At 50.8% G+C, this 25,057-nt stretch overlaps 1 protein-coding gene across 1 annotated transcript in view; it reads right to left on the minus strand.

Annotated features, from left to right (window-relative positions):
• Positions 1–24,870, minus strand: part of CIMAP2 (ciliary microtubule associated protein 2) — a 32,031-nt gene extending 7,161 nt beyond the window's left edge. Inside the window, exons 1-9 of the mRNA XM_004467977.2 lie at positions 24,821–24,870; positions 23,928–24,015; positions 23,329–23,493; positions 23,017–23,139; positions 17,968–18,105; positions 17,675–17,818; positions 16,350–16,511; positions 15,079–15,204; positions 13,420–13,553 (exon numbers count right to left, since the gene is read on the minus strand). Of these exons, the coding sequence (XP_004468034.2) occupies positions 13,420–13,553; positions 15,079–15,204; positions 16,350–16,511; positions 17,675–17,818; positions 17,968–18,105; positions 23,017–23,139; positions 23,329–23,493; positions 23,928–24,015; positions 24,821–24,870 (1,130 nt within the window). The remainder of the gene's footprint in view (positions 1–13,419; positions 13,554–15,078; positions 15,205–16,349; positions 16,512–17,674; positions 17,819–17,967; positions 18,106–23,016; positions 23,140–23,328; positions 23,494–23,927; positions 24,016–24,820) is intronic.
• Between the last annotated feature and the right edge of the window lie 187 nt (positions 24,871–25,057).

Consider the following 25,057-nt stretch of genomic DNA (forward strand, 5'->3'; position numbering starts at 1 on the left):
ACAGACTTATCCAGGCCCTGGACCATGTCAATAATCGCCCTAACTCGTCATTTAACAAATGTTTGTTGAGCTCCTTCTATGCATGTCAGCTAGACAATGGAGCTAGAGGATAGGGGAGGGCCAAGGGCATATAAAGAAATAATTACAATACAGTGGGGAAAGTGACCCGCCTTGGAGAAGCACAGGAGGCTGAGAATAAAGGCACTGTCTGGAAAATCACAGGAGGCTTCATGTATAAATAGAGCTATGGACGGTGAGCAGGAGCTTCCAGACAGAGTAGGGGGTGCCGTTCCAAGAACAGGTCACAGTGTGGCCAAGGTCCAGTGGGCCTGGAAGCATGGGAGTGCTGCAAGGCTTGGCGTGGCTGGAGCACAGCGTGCTCATGTCCATGTGGCCAGAGGATGAGCCAGATGGACTAAAAAGCTAGAAAGGTGGCCAGCTGTAAAACCTGCTCCATTGGTCTGTCAGCCACACTTATGAAACATCTACTGCATACACCACACTAGAGAATGAAAAACAAAAGGCTACCTTTCCCATGCAGGAGTTAAATCCCAGGCTGCGCCTGACGAGAAGCCCAGAATCCTGTGGTTTGGCAGGAAACAGCAGGTGAGGCTTCAGAATGATTAACCGCAATTACATATTCCAGAAGGAAACTTTGCAACTCTCTCACACATGCCCTTCCTCGCCTGAACAAAAGACAGCACCCTGGCCAAGGACTTGCATTTTGTTGTGTTCTGCTAACAAGAGCCACCTCCCAACCTGGCTTAGGAGGAGAGGCTGACGCACAGGCCAGCGTGACTGTCCTGCCCTGCCTCTGGCAGCTGCAGGACACCGGGCAAGTCCCACCACCCGGGCCCCACCTCTCCAACCGTCATTCACTCATATAATATACATAAGATTGGGAAGATAGGACGAAGAATCACTCTGCATTTCTATGGCTCATCTGCAGTCTGCAGAGCCCTTTGACATCCACAAGCACATGGGATCTTGGCCACCCTGGGCGGAGGGGAAGGCAGGCATAGGGCATTCACGCCAGCACGTCAGCATTAAGGAGTGGGGAGGATCCCAGCGCCAGCTTCTCTCTCCAGCCAACCTTCATTCATTTTTGTTTGTTTTTGAAGCTTAACAATTGATATTTTATTCACAAAATAATTGCAATTTTAAAACATCTTTTTGTAAACAGGTTAATAATATTAGAACTCAATACAGAGTACCAATTTGTGTGTGTTTAAAATCACTTCATGTCCACTTCATGGACAAATTGTTTCTCTTTTTCCTCCAATCTTTTGCATTCTTTACAGAAAATACCACTGGTACATTTTAATATTGAAGGAACTAAAAGAAGGTTGGGAACAAGTAATGTTTACAAGAAAGTCCTAAGACCAAATTAACCACAAATGCTCCAACGACAACGTGGTTACTTCTTCTCTGTCTTCAGAGGACTAAGGAGGGTGAGTGGAGAATAGCCACATCTTGTGTGTGGGGGGTATGTGTAAGGAGCAAACGAAAGTTTCTAACCCTTTTTTTCAGGTACAAATATTCCCAGCAGGTCACTTAGTCTCCAACAGATGACCTTGAACTCATGTAGCATAAAACTGTAAGGGGAGGCTCTCATTTCTCAAAGGGATTTTCTCACGACTCCACCTTTCCCAGATTTTGTCAACGCCAACATCCTCCCCTTCATTTTCCTGCTCCTTGTCCAATGTTACAAGTGACAAATGACTTGTGGCCATAGTTTTTGCTGCTGGTCCTGCCGCAGGTGTGCAGCAAAAAGTTTTCACCAGATCCGCCGCCCAACCCAGCCCTAAAACGTCTGTCACACCCACCCACATCCACTCTCAACTCATCAGTCACAGGGATTGCGAAGTCAAACTGCGCTGTGATTGAACTCAGTTGTGAAATCATCTTGGCTAACCCCTGCTCCTAGAAGTCCCAGGAAACTCCCAATCGTGGCAGGCAGATCCCTAAAAGTATCTGGAGCAGACTCCTCCAGTTCCAGGGGTAGAAATGCTGCTCCCCGCCCCTCTCCTCTGCCAACTCTCCCGACCAATGTGACAGATGTGCGGCTTTGCTCACCACGGATGCGCCATCTCCACCTGCCGAGTGTTCATGGCGGAACAGCAGGGCGAGGCAGTCCCTTGGCTGGTGGGCCCACAGTGGCCCTTATGGCCGGCCCCCTCCATTCATTTTTATTAATCTTTTCCTCTGGCTTTATTTTTATCCTTTGATCTTTTTTTAAAAATTTCTAGAGTTGAAAAATTGCTTTTGTCTTCAAACTTTCATGTTTAATCATGAAGCCATGGATTTTCCTCTAGCAGAGGCTTTGATGATATTATATAAGTTTTGATACGTAGTTTTCACTATAATTAATTCCTAAACAGTATGTAATTAAAACTTGAGGGGGAAGCGGACTTGGCCCAATGGATGGGGCGTCCACCTACCAAATGGGAGGTCCAGGTTCAAACCCCGGGCCTCCCTGACCCATGTGGAGCTGGCCCATGCTCAGTGCTGATGCGTGCAAGGAGTGCCGAGCCACGCAGGAGTGTCCCCCGCGTGGGGGAGCCCCGCTCACAGGGAGTGGACCCCCCCCCCGTAGGGAGAGCCACCCAGTGCGAAGGAAGGTACAGCCTGCCCAGGAGTGGCGGCCACACACACAGAGCCGACGCTGCAAGATGACACAACAAAGGTAGACACAGATTCCCGGTGCCACTGACAACAGCAGAAGCGGACACAGAAGAATGCACAGCGAATGGACACAGAGAGCAGACAACGGGGGTGGGGGGGAGAAGGGGAGAGAAATAAAAATAAATAAATAAATCTCTAAAAAAAAACCAACTTGATTTTCTCTTACACCCAAGAGCTATAAAGAAGAGTGTTTTCTAATTTCCAAGTACTTGGTTTTAGGGGTTTATCTATCATTTTATTGATAACTTCTTGTTTTTATTGTATTATATTTCTAAAAAGTGACCTAAAAATCTTTACTTAGGTTGGTTTTTTAAAAAATTAAGACACTTTTAAGGAGATTTTCTTAGAGAATCATTTTTTGTAAATGTATATGAAAAAAGGTAATGTCATGTAAGATACAAAATTTTTAAATTTGCCTATCCAAATCCTCCAAATCATTATTTTTATACCCTTGTCTGTAAAATTTTCAGCCAGTTATGTTGAGAATTTCCATTTTGACTGTGGGAGTTTATCACTATTATTTTGGGTGTGTAAAAGTTCATGGTTATTTTCATTTCTTCATGAATTTTATTGTTTATAATGATTAAATGCTCACCGTTGCCTCATTTAATATTTTTGCTTTGAATTCTACTTTGCTTCCTGTGGCAGTTGGAGATTACTTTATGAATCCCAAAAAGAGAAAGATTATATTTGTAACTATTCCTCTAGGTGTGCTACCCCTTTGCATTAAATTCAGCTGAGGGGCATTTGATTAGATTACTTGATAAGATTGGTTTAGGGCTTTTTTTTTTTAACTTCTTTTATTTTATTTATTTATTTATTGTCTTTTTTTTTTAATGTTACATTTAAAAAATATGAGGTCCCCATAACCCTCCACCCCCCCTGGGTTTAGGGCTTTTGATTGGACCAAGTCAGTAAAGTATAACTTAGTTCGGGTCTCCACCCCCTTGCTGGGTCCGATGTAAATGGAAACACAGAGAAAGACAGAGACAGACAGAAGAAAGAGTTCTGTCATTTTTTATCCTGCCATGTGACAGAAAGGAGAAGGCTCAAACAGCTGAGGTCCCAGGGAGAGATGAGCCATTTGCCTGATAGCTTATAGCTGAATTTGGGAAGAGAGCATAAGAGCTGAGACTGGTATAGGAAGCCCTAGGAGACAAGCCCTATGCCAGCCTGCAGCTGAAAATGAACTGAAAGCAAAACAGTCGGGCCTGAGGGAGGAAACCTGGAGGGGAAGGAGAGACCAGGCAGAGATCCCCCACCATCTTGCTTCAACACGTGGCAGTGGACTCTAGTGAGAAAGCACCTCTTTTTTTTTGGTAATAGATCACAAGGAATGTTACATTAAAAAACATAAACAAAAAACAGAAGAGATTCCCATATAATCCACTCCCCACCCCCACCACCTCATTTTTGTACATTGTATTTTTTTAAGATATATACATCGCAAAAAAAAGTTACACTAAAAAATATAAGAGGTTCCTGTATACCCCCACCCCCACCCACCCCACTCCTCCCAACCTCCCTCATCGTTGCGGCATACTCATTGCACTTGGTGAACACATTTTGGGGCACTGCTGCACTATACAGATAATAGTTTACCCTGTAGTTTGCACTCTCCCCCACTACATTCAGTGGGTTATAGCGAAGTCCAGCATCTGACCCTGCAATATCATTAAGGACAACTCAAAATTCCAAAAATGCCCCCACATTACATCTTCTTCTTCTCTCTCCCTGCCCTCAGCAACTACTGTGGCCACTTTCTCCACCTTGATGCTAAAATTTCTTCTATTACTCATCACAATACTTTTATAGTAGAATATCGGTAAGTCCACTCTAGTCCATATCTTATTCCTCCATTCTGTGGACCCTGGGATGGCGATGTCCCCTCCACCTCTAGATCAAGATGGGGCTTAGATTCCACATGGATGATGGATGCAATTCCTCTGCTTGCAGTTGTAGGCACTCTCGATTCCCTGATGTGGAGGCTGACCATCTTCACTTCCCTATTAGCTGACCTGGGTTAAGTCCAACGAACCAGAGAGTAGGAAGAAAGCACCTTTTTTTTTTTAAAGATTTATTTTTTATTTCTCTCCCCTTCCCCCTCCCCAGTTGTCTGCTCTGTGTCCATTCGCTGTGTTGCTCTTCTGTGACCGCTTCTATCCTTATCAGCGGCACCAGGAATCTGTGTTTCTTTTTGTTGCATCATCTTGTTGTGTCAACTCTCTGTGTGCGCGGCACCATTTTGGGGCAGGCTGAACTTTCTTTCGCGCTGGGCAGCTCTCCTTACGAGGCGCACTCCTTGCGCGTGGGGCTCCCCTATGTGGGGGACACCCCTATGTGGCATGGCACTCCTTGCACGCATCAGCACTGCGCATGGGCCAGCTCCACACGGGTCAAGGAGGACCGGGATTTGAACCATGGACTTCCATGTGGTAGGCAGACGCCCTAACCACTGTGCCAAGTCCGCTTCCCAGAAAGCACCTCTTATGATGCCTTGAGTTGGACTTTTCATGGCCTTAAAAGTAAGCTTTTACCCCAAATAAATCCCCATTAGAAAAGCCAACAGATTTCTGGTACCCAAAACAAAGCTCATTTTCTTTAAGTTGCAAGTTACTTATCTTTTGAAATGGGTTTCTTGGAAGATTTGTATTTTCTTTGAAACTTCCAGTGACTGAAAGCAATGCATTAACCCTCCTGAAAATCCACTGAAACAGCAATAAAGAAGTAAAAAAAAAAAAAAAGTATACTGGTGAGGACAGAAAGAAAAAGGAGAGCAGGTGTAGCTCAGTGGTTGAACACCTGCTTCACATGTACGAGGTCCTGGGTTCAATCCATGGTACCTCCTTTTAAAAAAAAGGACCAAAAAAAAAAAGGACAAAAAGAACAAATAAGGGGATGCAAATTTGGCTCAACTGATAGAGCATCTGCCTGCCATATGGGAGGTCCAGGTGGTTCAAACCCAGGGCCTCCTGACCCATGTGGTGAGCTGGCCCACGTGCAGTGCTGATGTGCTCAAGGAGTGCTGTGCCATGCAGGGGTGTCCCCCATGTAGGGGAACCCCACGCGCAAGGAGTGTACCCTGCAAGAAGAACTGCCCAGTGCAAAAAAAGCGCAAAAAATGTGCAGCCTGCCCAGGAGTTGTGCTGCACACACAGAGAGCTGATGCAACACGATGATGCAACAAAAAGAGACACAGATTCCCAGTGCTGCTGACAAGAATGCAAGCGGACACAGAAGAACACACAGCAAATGGACACAGAGGAGATGGGGGTGGAGGAAGAAGAGAGAAATAAAACATAAATAAATCTTAAAAAATAAATAAGAAAAAATGTTAGAAGCTGGAAAGCAGATAAAAGAATGAAAACTGACTTAACAGACCCAAGAAAACTAACCCATAAGCCAGCAGAGGGGAAAGCCAAGGACACCTCCCCCTGAAAGACAGAAATTGGCAGCACTAGGTACCTCTGGAAGTGGGAGAGAAGGTGGAAGTGAAAACAGAGATACTAATGAGAAGTCTCTTTAATACCAGTTTCCCTCCCCACTCTCTGAAGCCAAATGAGTGTGCTTCATTCAGCCTGGCAGAAGGCTGCAGATTTATTCCCTGGAGACAGAAGAACAGGGTCTCTGTACAGGATGGCACCAGGCACAGTGGAAATCATGTGTACCATATTGAAAATAGGGAAGTAAATGAAAGTTTAATCACTAAATACTGAGACCTCTAGCCTTTTGCCTGCCCCTTAGAGTCTAGAGCTCTGGCAGACAGGCTTAGATCCCCCAGAAGAGCTTTCTCTGGCCAAGGCCAAAAGAAAAGATCTAACAATACTGACTTTGGGAGTTCCCCCAAAACACCCAGCTTAATCACCTTACAGTGAAGTTCATCATCTACAAGTGCCCTAGGGCTTTTAGTAGGATATTTAGTGTCCCTCTCTTGAACATGAGTGCATAGCCAAGGATCATCAGATGTGTGAGAAAAATCTCTGATATGAAAGAGTGAGGCCAAAACAAACACAGAGAAAAGAAGGGATTTGGAAAAATGGAGGCCATGTCAGGAAAACCGGTTTTAATAATTAATACCCTCAAAGGGATGAGAAAGCACTGCACTAAGAAGTAAAAGCATGATGTTATTAAAAGAAAGCAGAAAATAACACTTAGAAATTAAAAATATGAACACAGAAATAAAATCCAGTAACTGAATGAGCAAACATTTCTGGTCGGTTGAAAAGAAATAGCTGCTCAGAAGTGTCTAGCCACAGAACGAAGCACAGATTAATTTTGCAAATGAATCAGTCAATCAAAGTGCTGCTTTAGGGAATCTCTCTGCTCCACCCAAGGGCTCACTTCTGTGACCTTTGACACAGCCCTCCTGACCCCAAGCCCGAGTTGGAGCAGGGCCTCCGGGGTGACACCAAACCCTAGTCTCAGGGAGACTCAAGCACCAGCCTGACAACCTGACACCCACAGAACCTGCTGTTGTCTTTCATTCAGGAGCACTTATAAGCCTTGATTAAGTCTTCTCCTGTCGCCACAGGACATAATTTATTCCCCTTTTACAGACAGGAAAACAGCGGCCTGCAGGACAAAGAGCAACTCCTGACTGGAGACCGGTCTGAAAGGAGAACCTGTTGTTTATTTATTTTTAATTTTTATTTTTTTTATTTCTCTCCCCTTCCTCTCCCCCCACCCCAGTTGTCTGCTCTCTGTGTCCATTTGCTGAGTGTTCTTCTGGGTCCGCTTAGATTCTTGTCAGCAGCACCGGGAATCTGTGTCTTTTTGTTGCGTCATCTTGCTATGTCAGCTCTCCATGTGTGCGGCCCCATTCCTGGTCAAGCTGTACTTTTTTCACACTGGACGGCTCTCCTTACAGAGTGCACTCCTTGCACGTGGGGCTCCCCTATGCGGGGGACACCCCTGCGTGGCAGGGCACTCCTTGCACACATCAGCACTGCGCATGGGCCAGATCCACATGGGTCAAGAGGCCTGGGGTTTGAACTCTGGACCTCCCCTGTGGTAGGTGGACGCTCTATCCGTTGAGCCAAATCCACTTCTCCCTATTATTTACTGTAGTCTGTCTCAAGAGCTCTTATCCTTCTCTATTGGTTTTTATTTTTCTGATAACAGAAATAAGATGTGTTTTATTTTATTATTATTAAGATTTAGTTTATTCCTCTCCCCTTCCCTCCCATTGTCTGCTGTGTCCATTCACTGTGTGTTCTTCTGCATCTGCTCGCATTATCCTGCAGCACTGGGAAACTGTCTCTTTTTGTTGCGTCACCTTGCTGCGTCAGCTCTCCGTGTGTGCAGCGCCACTCCTGGGTGGGCTGCACTTTTTTTTCACGTGGGGCGGCTCTCCTTGAAGGGCACACTCCTTGCACGTGGGGGAACCCTAGGCGGGGGCACCCCTGCATGGCATGGCGCTCCTTGCATGCAGCAGTACTGCATGTGGGCCAGCTCATCACACGGGTCAGGAGGCCCTGGGTATGGAACCCTGGACTCTCCATATGGTAGACGGGCGCTCTATCAGTCGAGCCACGTCCGCGTCCCAAGACGTGTTTTAAATAACTCAAACATTTCAGAAATAAAACAAACAAGGTAGAATGTGGAAGACCCTGTTTATCCCATCCTCCAGAGTTAACCACGGTCAGTGATGTGGTGCCTAGTCCTCCTTAACATGTTTTCTAGGTATAGGTCAATAAATTTTAATATTGACCTTTATTCTTCTATTTTTCACATTCATATGTATTTATGAATTTATGAAATTCAGATGAATTTTATAATCGATTTTATTTACTCCCCCCACCAACCTCTTTGGGATTTGATTAAAATGGCATTAAATGTGTACATTAATGGGGAGAATTAATATCTTTCCAATATTGAGTTTTTCCATCCATGAACATGATGGTCTCTCCAGTTATTCAGGCCTTCTTTAAGAAACCTTGGCAAAGGCTGACGTATTTCTTCAATTATGCCATACCTTATTAAGTTGATCCCAATACATTTCATAGTTTGTGTTGCTAATTAGAATGGAATCCCTTAACTTTTCTCCATGAAGTTTTCCATTTTTTATGACTGGGCTATAATAAAATTCTTCATTTATACACTTGACTGTACTTGCCTTCTTAGCTCTAAATTTTAAAAAATTAACTCTCCTTTTCTTGGGTAAATACACATATTACAAATTGTAACAATTTTGCTCTTCCTCACTGATGTTTATATTTCTTATCTATTTTCTTGTCTTACTTCATTGGCTAAAACCTCCAGAATAATGCTGGATAATGTCAGTGATGTGAGCATCCTTGTCTTGTTCTGACTATAATGAGAAGTCTCTAGTATTTTACTGTATTCTCAGTGTTTTAGGCCTCCTCTTTCAAAGTCCCCTATCCTCCCTCAGGGTTCAAATGCCTTCCTAATTCTTCCCCCTGTCTCTATCAAAATCTCTATCTTAATGGAGGTTTTTGCATGTTTGACAACAGAGGGTGAATTTAAGCCTTTATAGTTTATTTCCCTGTATAGTCTGCATTTTAAGACTCTATAAAGCTCGTACCTCACTCTTGGCAGAATTCTGCCAAGGCATAGGCAGCTGCTGAGAGAGGAGGATGCTAGCATTTATAACATATCTATAAAACATCATCCACAGGGCCGAGCATGTTCACATGCATAAACTCATTCAGTCCTCACAACAGACTCTGCAAAGTTGGCTATTTTATATACCCCCATTTTTTTTTCAGATAGGAAAGTCCGATTCCAAGTAACTTGTCCCAGGTCACACAACTAAGTGGTAGAGATGGCATTTGAAACGCGTTTACAAGGGAAAGCCTGCATCTTGCACAGGCCCGAGTGTTGGATGTGATTGTAGCAGTGAAAGGAGACCTTCGGAACCAAGGGAGGAGCAGATGTTGAGGGTCCTCTGAGAACTAGAGCCCTTTGCTGAGCAGACTGAATGTAGGCTGGGGCTTAGCTGAAGGCGCGGCTGGGGTGGGGGCAGTCCTGCAGGAGTCAAGGCATGGAGCTCTTCCTAGCAACCCCAAAGCCGCCCGTGGGCACTGGGGTATGGAAAAGACCCCGCCCTGAAAGTGGGCAGGACTGGATTCTAGTCCCATTTCTATCATACAACTTACCAGCAGTGTGACCTTGGGCAAGCTGCTTTCCTTTCTGGGTCTGGTTCAACGCCTGTAAAATAAGGCTAACCACGTCGACGAGAGGGGAAGAAAATGCTTTTGCACACTGAAAGTCTTCCATGTGACTTACAATTAAACGAGGCAGATGAACACATGCATTTATCGCTATTCCCTCCTCCAGTACACTAAAAGAAAAGAATAAGTGTTGGCAAGGATGTGCAGAAATAGGAAGTCTCATGCATTGCTGGTGGAAATGTAAAATGGTGCTGTTGTGGTGGAAAACAGTCTGGTAAATACTCAAAAAGTTAACTAGAGAATCACCATATAATCTGGCATTTCCATTTCTAGGTATTGGCCCAAATAATTGAAAATGGGGATTCAATCAGATACTTGTGCACCAATGTTCAAAGCAGCATTATTCATAATAGCCAAAAGGTGGAAACAACCAAAGTGCCCATCAACAGATAAATGGATAAACAAAATGTGTATATACATTTTACATATTATTCAGCTTTAAAAAGGGATGAAGTTCTGATACATGCTACAAAATGGTTGAACCTACAAAATGGTTGAACCTCGAAAACATTATGCTAAGTGAAATAAATCAGGCACAAGAGAACAAATACTGTATGATTTCACTTAAATATCTAGAATGTCCAAAGACAGAAAGTAGACAATGGGAGGAGTGGAGTGAGGGGGGTGGGGGGTATATGGGGACCTCATATTTTTTTTATGTAACATTAAAAAAATAAAGACCAAAAAATAAAACAAATAAACAAATAAAAAGAAAGTAGACAGCGGATACCAGCAGTCAGGAGGTGGGGGAAATAGGAATTATGACGGTTAAGGTCATGTGTCAGCTTGGCTAGGATATGGTGTCCAGTTTTTTGGCAGGCAAGCACTGACCTGATTGTTACTGTGAGGGTAGTTCGTGGATTTATATAATCAGTAAATTGATTGTATCTATGTCTGATTATATCTCTAATCAACTAAGGAGACTGCCTTCAACAATGAGAAGAGTCTTATCCAGTTGAAGGCCTTAAAGGGAAAACTGATACTTTCAGCAATCAGAAGGAAGAATTTCCATCTCTACTTCTGCTTGCCAGCTTCTCCTGGGAAACTCATAAAAAACCTTCTTTGGAGTTCTCAGCCTGCAGCCTGCCCCAAGGAATTCAGACTTCCCCATCCCCACTGTTGTGTGAGCCAATTCTTATAAAATAAATCTCATAATATATATATCTCCTGTTAGTTCTGTTTCCCTGGAAAACCCTAATACAGGGAATTACTGCTTAATAGGTATTAAGTTTCTATTTGAGGTGATGCAAAGGTTTTGGAAATCCACAGGGGTGACTGATGGTAGCCCAGCATTGCAAATGTAATTAATACCACTGAAACTGAAGTGGACACTTAAAATTGGTTAAAATGGCAAATTTCATGTTATATGTCTTTTACTACATAATTTATTTTTAATAGACAAAAAAGGGAGAGGGGACATCAGAGACAAGAGACAAGGAATGTCTACATGTTTTTGGAAAACAGAGAGTAGAGTAAGGTATTTGTGAACCTGAGAAGGCTTGCAGTAGGGGATTCCAAGGAGAAGCTTGCCAACTCCTGCCGCAAAACTCCAGAAAGACACAGGAATAGGAGGTACCTTTTATCTTTAAAAGGAGGCTGAAAGACCAATGGCTAAAAACAGGGGGAAGTTAGACTACCTCCCGACTCCTCGCCCACCCAGCAGAAGCTGGAGGTGTAGTAAGTGGAGAGGTCCCAGACAGCAGAGGACGGGCCCAATGGAAGGAAGGCAGCCACTCGAGTGAAAAGACGGGTTAGGCGGTAGTACATAAACTGAGTGAGGAGACCTCCCGACCTCCTTCCCCAAAACACCAGCACCCACACTTATGACCCTGGATGGAGGATTCTTTTCTAGAGAAGCTGGATGGTCCCAGAGAAAACACCTAGAAACACTGGCAGTCGAGGGTCTCCCAATGGAAATGACCAGTTTCCCATCTAATCTCTCCCAGTGAAGCCACCAATGACAAGTCACACCCAGGCTCACAGCATTTTAGAGCTTTCCTCTTAATTATGAGCAAAATGAGCAAAAGGAAAAAATTAACTGAACTTGGCAGAATGAGAGACAATGTGGGGAGCAAAAGAAAACTTAAAACTGTAACATACTTAGATAAAAGAGCAGGCTGAATACATGACACAAGAAGTGGGGGCTATTTTAAAAAGGGAGTGAGAGGAATCCATACCACAAAAGAGCTATTCTAATTTTCAAAATATGATGGCCAAAATTTTATAAGTCAGTAGCAGAGTTGGAAGATAAAATCAAAGAAATCTGCCAGAAAGTATAACAAAAAAGACAGAGATGGGAAAATAAAGAAAAGAAAAAAGATGAGAAAATTAGGGCATCAAACCAGAACATCTAACATTCATCTAAAAGGAATTCCTGAAAGAGAAAAGAAAGAAAACAGAGAGGAGGAAATCATCAAAGAAAAATTCGAAAAAAGTTTTCCCTGGAAAGAAGGTCACAAGTTTTCAGATTGCAAGGGCCCACCAAATACCCAGCACAACGGGAGGAAACAGACCTACCCGAAGTCACATCATCATGACATTTCAGAACACAGGGGACAAAGAGAAGATCCTAAAAACTTACACAGAGAAAAATGCAGGTCACATACAAAGGACAGAAGATCAGAGTGGCGTCAGACTTCTCAACAACCACCCTTGAAGCTAGAAGGCAGTGGAGCAAAGCCTTACAAATTGTGAGGGAAAATTATTCACAACCTAGGATTTTATTTTCAACCAAACTATTGATCAGATGTGCAGGGAGAAAAGAAAAACATCTTCAGGCATGCAATCTATCAAAAATCTAAACTGCCATCATCCTTTCTCAAGAAGCCACCAAAACAAGGAAGTAAATAGAAAAGGAGTAAGACACAGGACTACTTAAAATATTAAACAAAAAATTACACCTGAAACCTATTTTTTCCCCCGAGCTATCCCCAGAATCTGGTCCTCATACCCTACACCTTAGCTTCTAAAAATAAAATGTATTTCATCATTACTAAAATCGCATTTCAACATTTCTGAAATTGAGATTATATTGCAATTGTATGGTCTCTGAAGTGGAAAAAATATGGAAGCAGCTGACATTTGCAACCTGTTTAGCCGCAGACTTTCATGTACATTTTCTTCCTTGGGCTTCACAACTTTCTGCAACGAGTTTTATCAACCCCACTGTATATCCCGAGAAACTGAGGTTCAGTTTGGTGAAGCCACCAAGGCTGAGCCCAGACTGTGGGAGTTGTGGGTGAAGGATTTAGCGCTACCCGAGTACCTTGTCCTTACCAGCAGTTTGAGAGACAGACCATTTCATTTACGTCTGCTCACTTGACAGATGAAGTTGAAGTGAGGCTCAGAGACTTGAAGCAATGTGCCCCACCTCACACAGCCAGAGAGGGGCAGAGCCGGGATGTGAACTCAGCCTCTCTTCACTGCCTCTACTGGGAGGGGCCTCATCTGGGTTCCCATGGGAACCAAGTGTGGCGCACCCCGCAGCCCCGGAGCAAGCCCTGCCCGCCCGCACCCTTCACCCGGAGCTCCCCGTGCTCACTGCATGACTGCTTCCCGGGCCGGGTCGGAGGGATACCGCTGGGCCCCACCCAGGAAGAGGGACCGGTAGCGCTGACGTCTGTCCTTGGTCTCCAGCAGCCAGGTGTTGAGGTAGCGGCCCACGCCGACCGGGTTCTGCACAGGGAGAGGCCGGCAGGACAGGAGCAAGCTGAGCGCGGGCTGCGGGCTCCCCTCCCGCGTCTCCGATGCTTCCCGCTCCACCCCGCCCCCCGGGGCCCAATAAAAGAGGCCTCGTCCGCCAAGTTCAGAGGGGAGCTGTAACTCGCCCGCGGTCTCAGAGTCGGGGCAGATAAAGGCGGGAGAGAAACCCCGGCGTCTGCGGAGAGCCACCGCCAGGGGGCAGTCTGGAGACGCGTTGCAGCAGACGACCAGGCTGCAGTTCAAGCTGAAGAACTCGCTTCCCACACGGGAAGTGCAGGCAGTGGGCAGAGGGGCCTTGATAGAGTGTGGTCGTTGGACCCTTATCCAGACATTTTACCTGGGGCCTCCCCTGCAGGCTGAAGGTGAGAATAGGAAGCAAAGGGGGCTGGGCCCACCGGGGACCGTGCTGTCCCCCCGGGAGCGAGGAGGTGGGCAGCCCGCTGCTCCCCTCACGGAAGGGAAAGCTCATGGTGTAGGGGTGTAGAATGGAGCAGCAGAAGCATAATGGGAAGGCAGGTAAAGTGACAAGCAAGAGGTACCAGGGAAACCCAAAGAGACTCTAAAAACATAGAGCTGCTCAAAATCAGGCAAAACCAACCTACTGGAAGTGAGGGAAGGGGCTACATGACTGGGGTGGGGGAAATGGGAGGGGATTCTTAAGGTGCTGGAAACGTGGTACCGAATGCTCTGGGTGATGGTGACACCCACTTTGAGCTGAGTCCACCTTGTGACAACTCACAGAGCTGTTCACTGGGGATCTGTGCGCCTTTCGGCACGATTATTATGCTCCAATGAAAGGTCACTTAAAAACTGAAGGAGAGGGGAAGAAGCAATGAGGTTTATGCCCATGCTATTTGTGTAAATTCAGAAGCCATGCACACAAAACACAGCAACTTACCTATTTTACAACACCAGCAAACTAAAAGCTACATCATACACATGGGAGGGCTGCCTCCAGGGAAGGAGGCCGAAGAGGATTCATCAGTGACCCAGGAGAGGGACCTTGCTCAACCAGGCATGAGAAATGGGCCAACTCCACCTGCTATCCCTGAGGCCCCACGACAAAAACAAAGAGACAATGGAGGGAGAATTTCTCCTTGGCAAAAAAGAGTAGGATGGCTGCAGGGTGATGATCCTTGGCTAACTGGTTTTCAAAGTGTGGTCCTTGAAACAGCCTCATGGGCTCTGCTGCAACCTGTTAGAAGTGCAAATTCTAGGGTCCCAGTCAGAAGCTCTGGGTTGGGTCCAGAGATCTGTGTTTTAACAAGCCTTCCAGGTGGTGCTAATGTATACTTAAGTTTGAGAACTAATGCCTTGGAGAAATGAGGCAGTGGGAGGCAGGGCCACTGAGAAAAAAAAAAAGAGTTGGGATCCAGGCTCACAGAGCACAGTTCCCAGGGGGGCAAGAAGGATTTGGGGCTGCTCCTAGAGGCAGGGGAGGGTTCCCTGCCCATCGCCATGTGCCTCCCAGCCCACCTTCCCCGGCAGACCAACTCACCCAGTTTCCCAAAATCATCTGGTAGGTCTTCATGCCCACCCGCTTGGAAGCCAGCAGGAACGGTGGATGGTTGACATTGTCACACTCCTTCTCTTGTGGAAGCCACATACCGGGACCAGATGTGGCCTAGGGGTAAGGAAGTACAGGTGAAATCTGGAGAGGCTCTGGCTAGTGGTCAGCCCCACTTGGGGCCAAGACAGGTGAGGGCTCGTGGCAGCAGACCTTCCCCACCTGGTAGCCCTAGGCCTTGAGCCAAGGATGGTGGCAAGTGGCCAGCCACCTCCCGGCGCGCTAGGGACCCATCCTCCCTGGATGAAGGGGCTCTGCGGTGCCCTCATGACCCATGCCATCCACTCTAACCCCATCCCCCTGCCTGATCCCTCTTTCCAGGTTCTCCAGGGCCCTCAGGGCCCAGTAGGGCCCAGAGAGATGCTCTAAACCCCAGCCTGGAGGGAAAGATGTACTGGCCTTGGAGCCGGCCAGCTTAGGTTCCATCCCTGCCTCTTCCACATTCGCTGGGAAACCTGGGCAAATCCCTTCCCATCTCTGGGCCTCAGTTTGCTTGTGTGAAAGGCCAGTGATAATCCCTCCCTTACGGGGCTGGAAGGTGCCTGGACCAGAGCAGGCATTCAGAAGACGGTGGCACTCCTTTTCTTTCCCTTGCACCACCACTCCTTCCCAAACCTTTAGCTGTTCTCTCCCCCAGGGGCAGACCCTGCTTGGGGTAACCAGCTAGAGTCCAGGGCCAGCTCGACCACTGGGGGCTGCCCCCCAAAGAGGATTCCCTCGACGCCTGAGGAAGAGACCCCCGCTCCCCGGGTCAGGGCAGCTGGGCAGTCCGCTGTCAGGGTGGTCGGCCTTCTTCACACTCTGCCCTGCCGGTTTGCCCCTCGCCCTTTATCAGAGCTCTGGGAGAAGGGGGGGCAGGTACTGGGGAAGTTGGGGAGCCGGGGGGATGAAGCACTTCCCGCAACCAGCTCGATGCCACAGGCTCTGTGTACATAGCCTCTTTTAATTCTCACAACCACTTCATGAAGTAGGGACCATTATCCTCGCAGGACAGTCATGTAAACTGAGGCTCAGAGAGGGAGAGGGACATACCCAAAGTGGCTGATGAGTGCAAGACCCAGGACTGGAAATCAGATGGGTCTGATTCCTAAGACCGAGCTTTGCCCCTGAAACAGCCCCCCTCTCTGCCACCCCCTCCCCACCCCATCTCCACCCCTGCAGGAGAGCAACCTTCCAAGAGAGAAAGAAAGGGGAACACTGACTAGTTTTCGGGGGCACTGGCTAAGGGTGGACCAGTAAATCCTTTCTGAAGGGGTATTCGGGTTGCGGGGTAGTTTTGAGAAAACCCCACGCTTCTTGTTGTGATGTGAGTTAAGTTCATCCACGAAGCTCTTGAAATTCATCAGCTCCCTGGGCCTTTTTTTCTGGTGGGAAAAAAGAGAGAGAGAGAGACAATGACACGTATGACATCAGGAAAATCAAGGGCACCCTCTCTCGCTCCTCATCCGCCATCAGCAAGTGTGGCCTCCCACCCCCCAGCAGTCCAGGCTGGACCTCGTAGGTGGTATGCCGGCACCCAACCAGCAGTCATTCTTTTTCATTCATTCAGCCGGCACTTCGTGAATCATGCGCTGCTCTAGGCAAGAACTATATTCAAAGTATTTAAAATGCAGGGTACCCTGGGCACTGGCCAATCAGAATAGGCCTGAAAAGGGTCCCCAGGGCCCCGACTGAGCTCACCGTGGGGTGGCCTGGGAGGTCCCAGGGGAGAGGCCAGGTCTGAAGGCTCAGCACAGGGACTATTTACCACCTGACCCCAAAGTGTTTCAACCCCACCACCCCCTCCCCAGCTCCCTGGACTCCCTTTACCATGGCGTTCATCCCTGCTAATGCTCTATAATTTTTTTTTTATATGTTCACTGATGATTGGGTTTCTTTTTCCACTAGAACACAAGTTCCACAAGGGCTAGTTTCCCCAGCACCTAGACTATCGCCTAGCCCAGCTCTCCGAATGAATGAATGCATGGTGGAGACAAAAATAATTATGCAATTAGACAAATGCTTACTTCATTCCAATTGCTGTGAGCATGAAGAAAGCAAAGTGCAGCATAACAGGAACTTGAAGGGGGAAGACAGTATCCAGCTAAAATTCGACCTCAGTTTCCTATCCTCCAGCTCTCTGCCTCACTCAGAGAGCACGGCTATTCGCCCCGCCAGCCTGGTTGGGTCTGTGATGCCTGGACAGTGTTTCCCAAAGGGTGGGACGGTCAGGAACCCACAGCCTTGGGGCCAGTCTCCCGCCCAGCCCCGGGCATCGTCAAGCTGGTGCAGTGGAGAGAGATCTGAACCTGAAGCCAGCCAGACTTACTTGGGCTCAAATACCACCTCTGCCCCTAACCCCTGTGTGACTAGCTTCAGTTTCCCCCTCTAACCCAGGGAGTCAGGTGGAAAGGGCCCTTGCAGCACCTGGTACGGAGGGGGAAGAGTTGGGAAATGCAAACTGTCACTGGTACTGGTGAGCGAGCCCTGCCACCCTGCCAGGGAATGAGGTCCCCTCCGCCGCCGCCGCCCCTATGCGGGCACACACCTGCGAAGCACAATGTCCATAAGGCTTGGGCTTGCTGCGGTCGCCGGAGAAAATGTCATAGGGGCCGCGGGTTCCGACGGTTTGGGCCAGGAAGGTCTCGATGCCACTTTTCAAGTAGTAGGTCCCCGGTGCCAGACCACTCCCCTAGAGCAGAGCGGAGATGACTGGCCCTGCAGGAGAACTGCCGAGGCAAGTCCACCGTCCTCTCGGGGTCGTGTCTCCCCAGATGCGCTGGGAGCCACCCCCGGGATGGTGCAGGACGACGAGTGGGCCTGGCCAGGTGAGGGGGTTACCTCATGAGCCAAGGGGGGTGGCTTGTTGGTCATCCTGCACATGAGGCCCTCGGAATGGGACCGGTTCCATGCATTCTCCTCCAGCTTTGTGTAGGGGTTGCCCTTTTCCCCGTAATTTCCAGGGCCTGGATAGAAGTTCTGTGGGGGAGAGGGGAGCATAAAGACCCATCAGTCCCATTCCTTGTGCCAACGGCATCTAAAGAAGAGATGCCTAGAACCTTCACCCTTGAGAAATGAACGGGACTTGCAGGGCCCCAGAGTGTTAGCCATCCCCCCATACACAACACAGCTGACGGGCGAGCCCCGACCTCTGCTCTGACCTTCAGTTCCAAGTTGAGGCCCTTCAGCAGGGCCGCACTGCTATGCACCTGACCTCCTCCAGCGCCCTTCCTGCAGCCCACGCTTCGGCCCCCGTGGGCTCCCTGCTGTTCCTCAAACATATGCCATTCTGTCCACCCTCCTTGCCTTTGCTTGCTTATGCTTTTGCTATCACCTGGAATGCCCTTCCTGCCCTCCTGGCTTGAAAAATTCTACTGATCCTGCAAAGTCAGCTCAAAAGTCCTCTCTCCTAGGAAGGAGCATTCCTTTCCCTATCACCCTAGACTGTTGCTTGCTCCGGCCTTGCAAATTCCACTCATTATAGCCCTGCATTTGCACGAGTGGCTTTTTCACTCTGCTTTGAGCAGTGTTTTGACCTGCAAAGATCTGGAGTCGTGGGTTCAAAACCTGCTTCCCAGCTGAGCGACCTTGGGCATCCTTCTGAGCTTCATGGTCCACATTTGTAACTTGGGGAGAGCAATACTTTCCTCCAGGATAACGGGAGTGAAGTTAAATACCGTCTGTAAAGCGCCCCTGTGTGCTTGGCACACAGTAGGCACCAAAACCTAAGTGAGGGTGGGGTGGCTGCCTGAGAAGGGGACAGTGGGCAGGAGGAGAGGCTGAGGATTGTGGCTGGGGTCACCACCTGGGGATCGACTGCCGGGGTCAGAAGGGTGGTCTTTGTACGTGGAGGGAGGAGAGCCTCTCTGCAGTGCCACTGGGGGGATGGGTGGGGACCCAGCAGGATGCCTGCCGCTGTGCTGCACCTCGCAGCCACGCGGGGTCGCTGCCGCTCCACAGATGGCTCTGCCCTGCCCACCTCTGAGCCCTGGAAGCTGGCCCTGGGATGCAGCTGAGAGCCTGGCCTGGACCCTGGGGGTGGCTGAGGGGCCAGGATGCTCTGCTGGGGAAGTCAGGGCACTGCGTGCCTCCGGCTTGTTCACCCTCAGAGGAACGGGATGACCCGGTGCCTCCTCCCAGGGCCCGGGAGTCCCCAGGTGCACTGGGAGGGAACCCCAAGGGAAGGAAGCTGGTCCCTGCCTCGTGCACTGGGTGCTCCACAAGCCTTAACATCCTGGCGGCGACGCTATGAGCTCAAAGCAGGGCCTCAGCCAGCTAACAGATGGGGAAACTGAGTCTCGGAGAGGCACACCGGGTACCCACGTCCCACCTCCGGAAAGGGGGTGGCGCAAGGGTTCCAAGTCCGCAATCCATGATCTTTCTGGCCTCTTCTGTTTGCCAGGCACTTGGTAGGCACTGGGCATGGGAGGGCAATGGACACGCCCCATCCTGGAGACCTCAGGAACGGAGGCCATGACCAAGTAAGAGGAGCCGCTATTCCTTGAGCTCGCACCGCAGGCCGTGCCCAGGGCTGGCGCTTTGTCAAGAGGTCTAGGAACATTCAGGGGCTGCTGTGAAAGCCTTTATGGTAACCAGAATGCTACATTGCTTTTGGGGCCCCGGCAGGCGCGGGTAGTTCTGGGGGACTGGGAGAACGGAGCAGTGGTCAATTGGAAAATTCTTACTTGGCTGGACCTTGAAGAACGAGGAGGATCCAAAGCTAGAGGAGGGGAGAGTGGTAAGGCAGGCAGAGGCAGCAAAGGCAAGCAGGGCGGAGCAAAGTCTTTAGAGCGGGGTGGGCATGGGAAGAGAGCAAGGAGCCCCCGAAGGCTGCTGCGGGGGTGAGGGCGTTGAGGAAGGTGAGTCTGCCAAGGGTGAGGAGACTCGAAATCGGAAATCAGTGTGGAGGCGCCCCGCCTGCAGGCGCCGGGGGTGGCCGGACACAGGGTGAAGACTGGGGACAGAGGAAAGAAGCATGTACCCGACGAAAGCACAGCCCCTGGGGACTGGATGCAGAGGGGAAGGCAGGGAGAGAGGAATCCAAGAGCCGCCACTTTTCAGGCTTTGGCAATTGTGGTGCCCTTCCCAGCAGGGGAGCAGGCCTGGGGCAGGCAGGGTCTGAGGTGCCTGGGGGCCCGGGGGGGGGGGGGGCGGGGAGGGGAAGGATCTGGAGACATTCGCAGGGAGATTTGGCTGGAGACCTCCCCAAAGAAAGTGGGGTGGGAAGGGGCGTCCTGGGGTACTGTAGTGGTGAAGCAGAGGAAATCCTTGACTGTGGGCACTCAGGTCCCCAGAGCCTGGAGGGGACAGTGCAGAAAGGGAAGGGGTGGTCGGCAGGGCTGAGTGTCCAGTGCCGGTGGGGGGTGGGATACAGAAACCAGAGGAGACAGCACTGTCATTGTCACCCCAGGGAGCTGGAGCAGAGGCCTCCGCGGGGGCTGACAGCCCTGTCCTTTCTGGGGAAGGAGTCGGGGACCCCGACGCTGTGCAGCCTTGGTACTGGCCCTGGGGAAGTGCCCTGCTCAGACAGCATTTGCAGACTGGCAGTGGTAGGGGGCCACTGGTCACCAGAGACCAGAGGGGCCACTGGGTTCCCAGGCCAGGCTTATGACAAGACAATGACTGAGCAAAGCAGGTCCTGGACCATGAACTCCCCGGGAACAGCCTTCTCGCCCCCCAGCTTCGACGCTGCCTGGTCAGCCCTGAGCCCAGGAGGGCAGCTCGGAGAGACCCCACAGTGTCCAGCTAAAGTTGCCGCAGAGGCGGATATGGGGACCTGGCGGAAGTAGCAGCAGGTGGGAGGGAGGGACAAGCCACCTTCACCCCATTCAGCGAAGGGACCTGCCCTTTGCCCACTCGCCCCTCCATTCATTCAAGCAACATGCACAGATGTCCCTGTGTCGGGGGCTGGGGACACAGGAAGAAAACACAGCTTCAGTCTGGCCTGAGCTGTGACATTAGACCCTGTCCACACAGAGTCAAGGAACAAAATCCAAGAACTAAGCAAGTCAAGCCTCCGCGGAAAGTGCAGTGGTTACACGGGTGACACCTTGGCTTCAGATCCTGCTTCAGCTACTGGCTAGCTCTGTGCCCTTGGGCGGATATCTAAGGCCTCTGTGCTTCAGTTGTCTCATCTGTAAAGTGGAAATAATGGTAGGGCCTGCTTCACAGATTGCCGTGAGGATCAAATCAATGAGCACACAGCAAATGCTGAGAACAATGCTTGGCACGCGGTAAGTACTGTGTCAGTGTCAGCTATTATTACTTTAAACTTGAAGGTAACGACTCTTTTTAAAATGCCGCCAGGCATCCGCCTCCCTAAGTTGCAGTTAAAGCTTCTGCACCTGAAGTTGGATCTGCTTGTCCCCTAAGAGTGGCAAGGAGTAGTTTCCAGCCTTCACAGGTTCCATACTGGCAAGGAGTGAGGGCAAGGCCTTGGCTTTGGGGATGGAAATTCCAGTGTTTGGATCCCAGCTTCCCGCTTGCCAGCTGTGTAGCCTGGGGCAAGACATTTACTCTCTCTGAGCCTCCAGGGCCAGGTGGGAAAGTACTAGAATGTGTTAGAGCCCCTGACACTTTGTAGGCATGCATGCACTTATTCAGTCCACAAATACTGGTAGTGTGCCTACTGCGTTCCAGGCAGCGCTGTGCCCTGGGGATTCGCTGTGAACGAGCCAGGCAGGCGCGGTCCACCCTAGGAGCTGACGCCCAGGGATGGAGAGCCACTGACGCCAACTACAAGAGACTCCTGGGAAAGACGGTGTCATCCGGGGGGTGGTGAGGAAGCTTCCTGGTTTCCGTGGATCTCGGGGCTGCCAGTAGCAGGATGAGCACAAGTTCTGAGTTCTCCAGGCGAAGGGGCTGGAGGTGGAGGGCCCCCCCCCGCCCGAGGGGGAACAGAAGAAGCAAACCCTAGGTAGGAGGAGCTGGGGCAGGTGGAGGCAGAGAGGAGGAGGGGCACGGAGCCAGCCGCAGTGCTGCGCAGGGCATCCCGCCCGCCTTCACGACCCCTGCCCTGGGCCTCAGCGTGTGCCTCCTGACCCACGGTGCTGCCATTCCGCCCGCCTCGATGGGAGCCTCACCCCCCACAACCTGGGTGTTCCTCTAAAAATGTAAGCCAGGCCCCTCCCCTGTCAGCCTCTCCACTGTAGTCTCCTCACACCCAGTCCCCCACTCCTCTGCCCTCTCACCTCCGCTCGCCCTCACTCGCTCCTCTCCAGCCGTGCTGCCTCCTGCCTGCTGGTCGAACCCTCCAAGCCTTTCCCACCTTGCCGCCTTAGTCTTTGCTGTTTCCACTGCCTGGAATGCTCTCCCTGTGGATACTGCAGATATCACCAGTCTCCCTGCACTTCTCAATTATCACCTCCTCCAAGAGGCCTGCCCTGACCACTCTCTAGAGACTGCACCTCCCATCACTCTCCATCCCTGCCCTGGCTCACTTTTCCTTAAAGCACGGATGAGATACATATTTGCTTCCTTAAACTGTTGTCTCCACCACAAGGACAGGGACCTTGTCTTTGTCCCTGGTGGCTCCCGCAGGGCCTAGAACAGCACATGGCACTTAGTAGGTACTCAGTGTTATTTGCCTGATGGATGGCTATCTAGACGGATGACACTGTGAAGCTCCTCATGTGTGCCAGGCTCTGTGCTGGGGACCCAGAGATAAACCAGACCCACTGCTGCCCGCAGGGAGCTCCCCTCTGCTGGGGAAGACAGGGGCAGGAATAGATGGCAGCCAGTGGGCTCCAGGCCGTGGCACCGGAGCAGAGGAGAGCCTGGGGAAGCTTGGGGAGCAGAGGGCAAGGAGAAGGTGCTTCCAGCACCACCAGGCTGAATGCGCGCAGAGAGCGGAGCTTGCGAGGACTCCGCTCCACGCCTGAAGACACCTACCCCGATGAGTCCTCGGAAGCGAGTCTCCCCAGAACTGAGCAGCCCTCGGGTGCTACGTGGTTTCTGCTGCAGCTCTTCCAAGAAATCTTTGAAGTTGTAGTAACCGGGCCCCAGTCTTTCCTTCTGCCCCAGGAGAAGAGAGAGCAGAAGGTAGAAACTTTTAACTTGGGAGTGTCCCCTGGGAAGAGCCCAGAGATGAGCGTGTTCCTTAAAGGATGAGCACCACGTGGGCTGGGAGGACACTGAAGGCCACACTCGGAACAGCCACAACTGGACAGGAGGACCTGCCCTGGCATGGCCCAGGGGCCTCACCTGCAGCCGCTTCTCTCTCACGATGGCCTGGTACTGGAAGTGGGGCAGCTGGGTCAGCCGGGAGGCCTCCTGGGCCTTGGCCCAGCCTGTGCCCGCCTCCTTCTTCAGCTTCTTCTTGCTGAAGCAGGTCTCCTTGGAGTTGTAGGTCCCAGGTCCCATGTGGCTCTAAGTCAGAGCACAGTCAGTCGCATCAGCCATATCCACCCGGCCCACCCTCAGAGGAAGTCCCCACCAAGCTGCCACCCTGCCCTGGGGCAGCAGACAAGCAGCGCCCTCCGCAGTTCCCACCCCCAGGCTACCCTTCTCTCATCACAGCGACTTCTACTCTCTATCATCCCCGCAGCAACGCTCGGAAGTCCCCCAAAGAGCCCACAGCTAGTCGATGGCAAAGCCGGGAAGGGATCCTGGGTCCCTCTGGCCCCAAACTCCCGCTCTCTTCACTACAGTCCTGTGTCTATCAGACACGCCGGACGCGCTGACCGGGGTACGCTCTGCGCCGCAGACCGCGTGCGTGGCTCAGGCACACAAGCCATCCACCACGCTGGGGAGCGGGCAGCGGCCCACCCCGGGGGAGGAGTCAGGGAGGCCGGCACACGCACCACGTCCACGGAAAAATGCCTGGAGTACGGCGCCTCCGTGAAGGTGCTGGACTTCTTCCAGTTGGGATAGACGGCGGAGACATCAAACCTAGGCCGGGATGGAGGCCGAATGAGAGCCCAGTGCTGCTCCCCCAGCCCCGCCCTTGGCTTGGGCAGTTCAGGGACGAGGGAGGGGAGAGGGGCCAGGAGTTGACTTCCTAGGGGAGGTGGCTTTGGAGCTGGCCCACAAAGAATAAGCAGGCTTGCCGTGGACATTGCCGGGCTGCCCCCACCTCAGGGTCCTTGCTCCTTGCGGGGTCCCTCTACCAAGACATCTCCCCTCCTGCCTGCCCTCTCTCCCCCCACCCCTTTGCTCAGAAGTCACATCTCAGTGCTTCCCTATGCTCCAGCATTCCCCAGCTCTTCCTCCCAGATTATTTTTCTCAGTAGCCACTATTTTACATAGTGTCCTTTGGGTCATTAGCCATCCCAACCACCCCTTCTCCCCCTGAGGGCAAAGTCCTCGAGAAGAGAGTTTCGCATTCTGGTCACTGCTCTCTGGCCTGATCCTCCAACTGTGCCTGGCACATAGCAGGGGCTTTGTAATGTTCTTTCTTTTAACGAATGACTGCAACCCCAACCATGACTTTTTAGCTGAGTGACCTACGTTGAGCCAGGCCGCGGGGCCTCAGGGAGCCTGACCCGGAGGAGGTGCTCCTGAAGTAGTTTTAAGTAACAATAACCACTCTGGGCGGCAAGTGCGGCAGATCTGAGGGGAAAGCAAGTCCCCTCCTCCCTCCCGGCCGCCCCCTGCCGGCCTCCTGCGGACCTGCCTCCCGCTTGGGCTCCAGTCGCATTTCTGACCTCTCTGAGGCCCTGGAGTTAGGGACGGGGCCGCCCCAGCACCGCCCCACCTGGCGCTCTGCACCCCGAAGGGCGCCCCGCTGAACCACTTGCTGTCCATGGCGCCCCGGCCCGCAGCCCGCCAAGGCCGGAGGGAGCCCCGCCTTGCCCTCCTCGCTGCTGCGCCCCGCGCCGCGGCCACGGCAACCCGGGCCTTGTGACCCGTTCCAGAACCCTGCGCGCGTCCTGGCCGACGCCCCCGCCGGCGGGCCCCCCCACCCCCACCGCCCGTCCCCTGAAGTTTTCTT

Source organism: Dasypus novemcinctus, chromosome 9, assembly GCF_030445035.2.
Source record: "Dasypus novemcinctus isolate mDasNov1 chromosome 9, mDasNov1.1.hap2, whole genome shotgun sequence".
Lineage (NCBI taxonomy): Eukaryota > Metazoa > Chordata > Mammalia > Cingulata > Dasypodidae > Dasypus > Dasypus novemcinctus.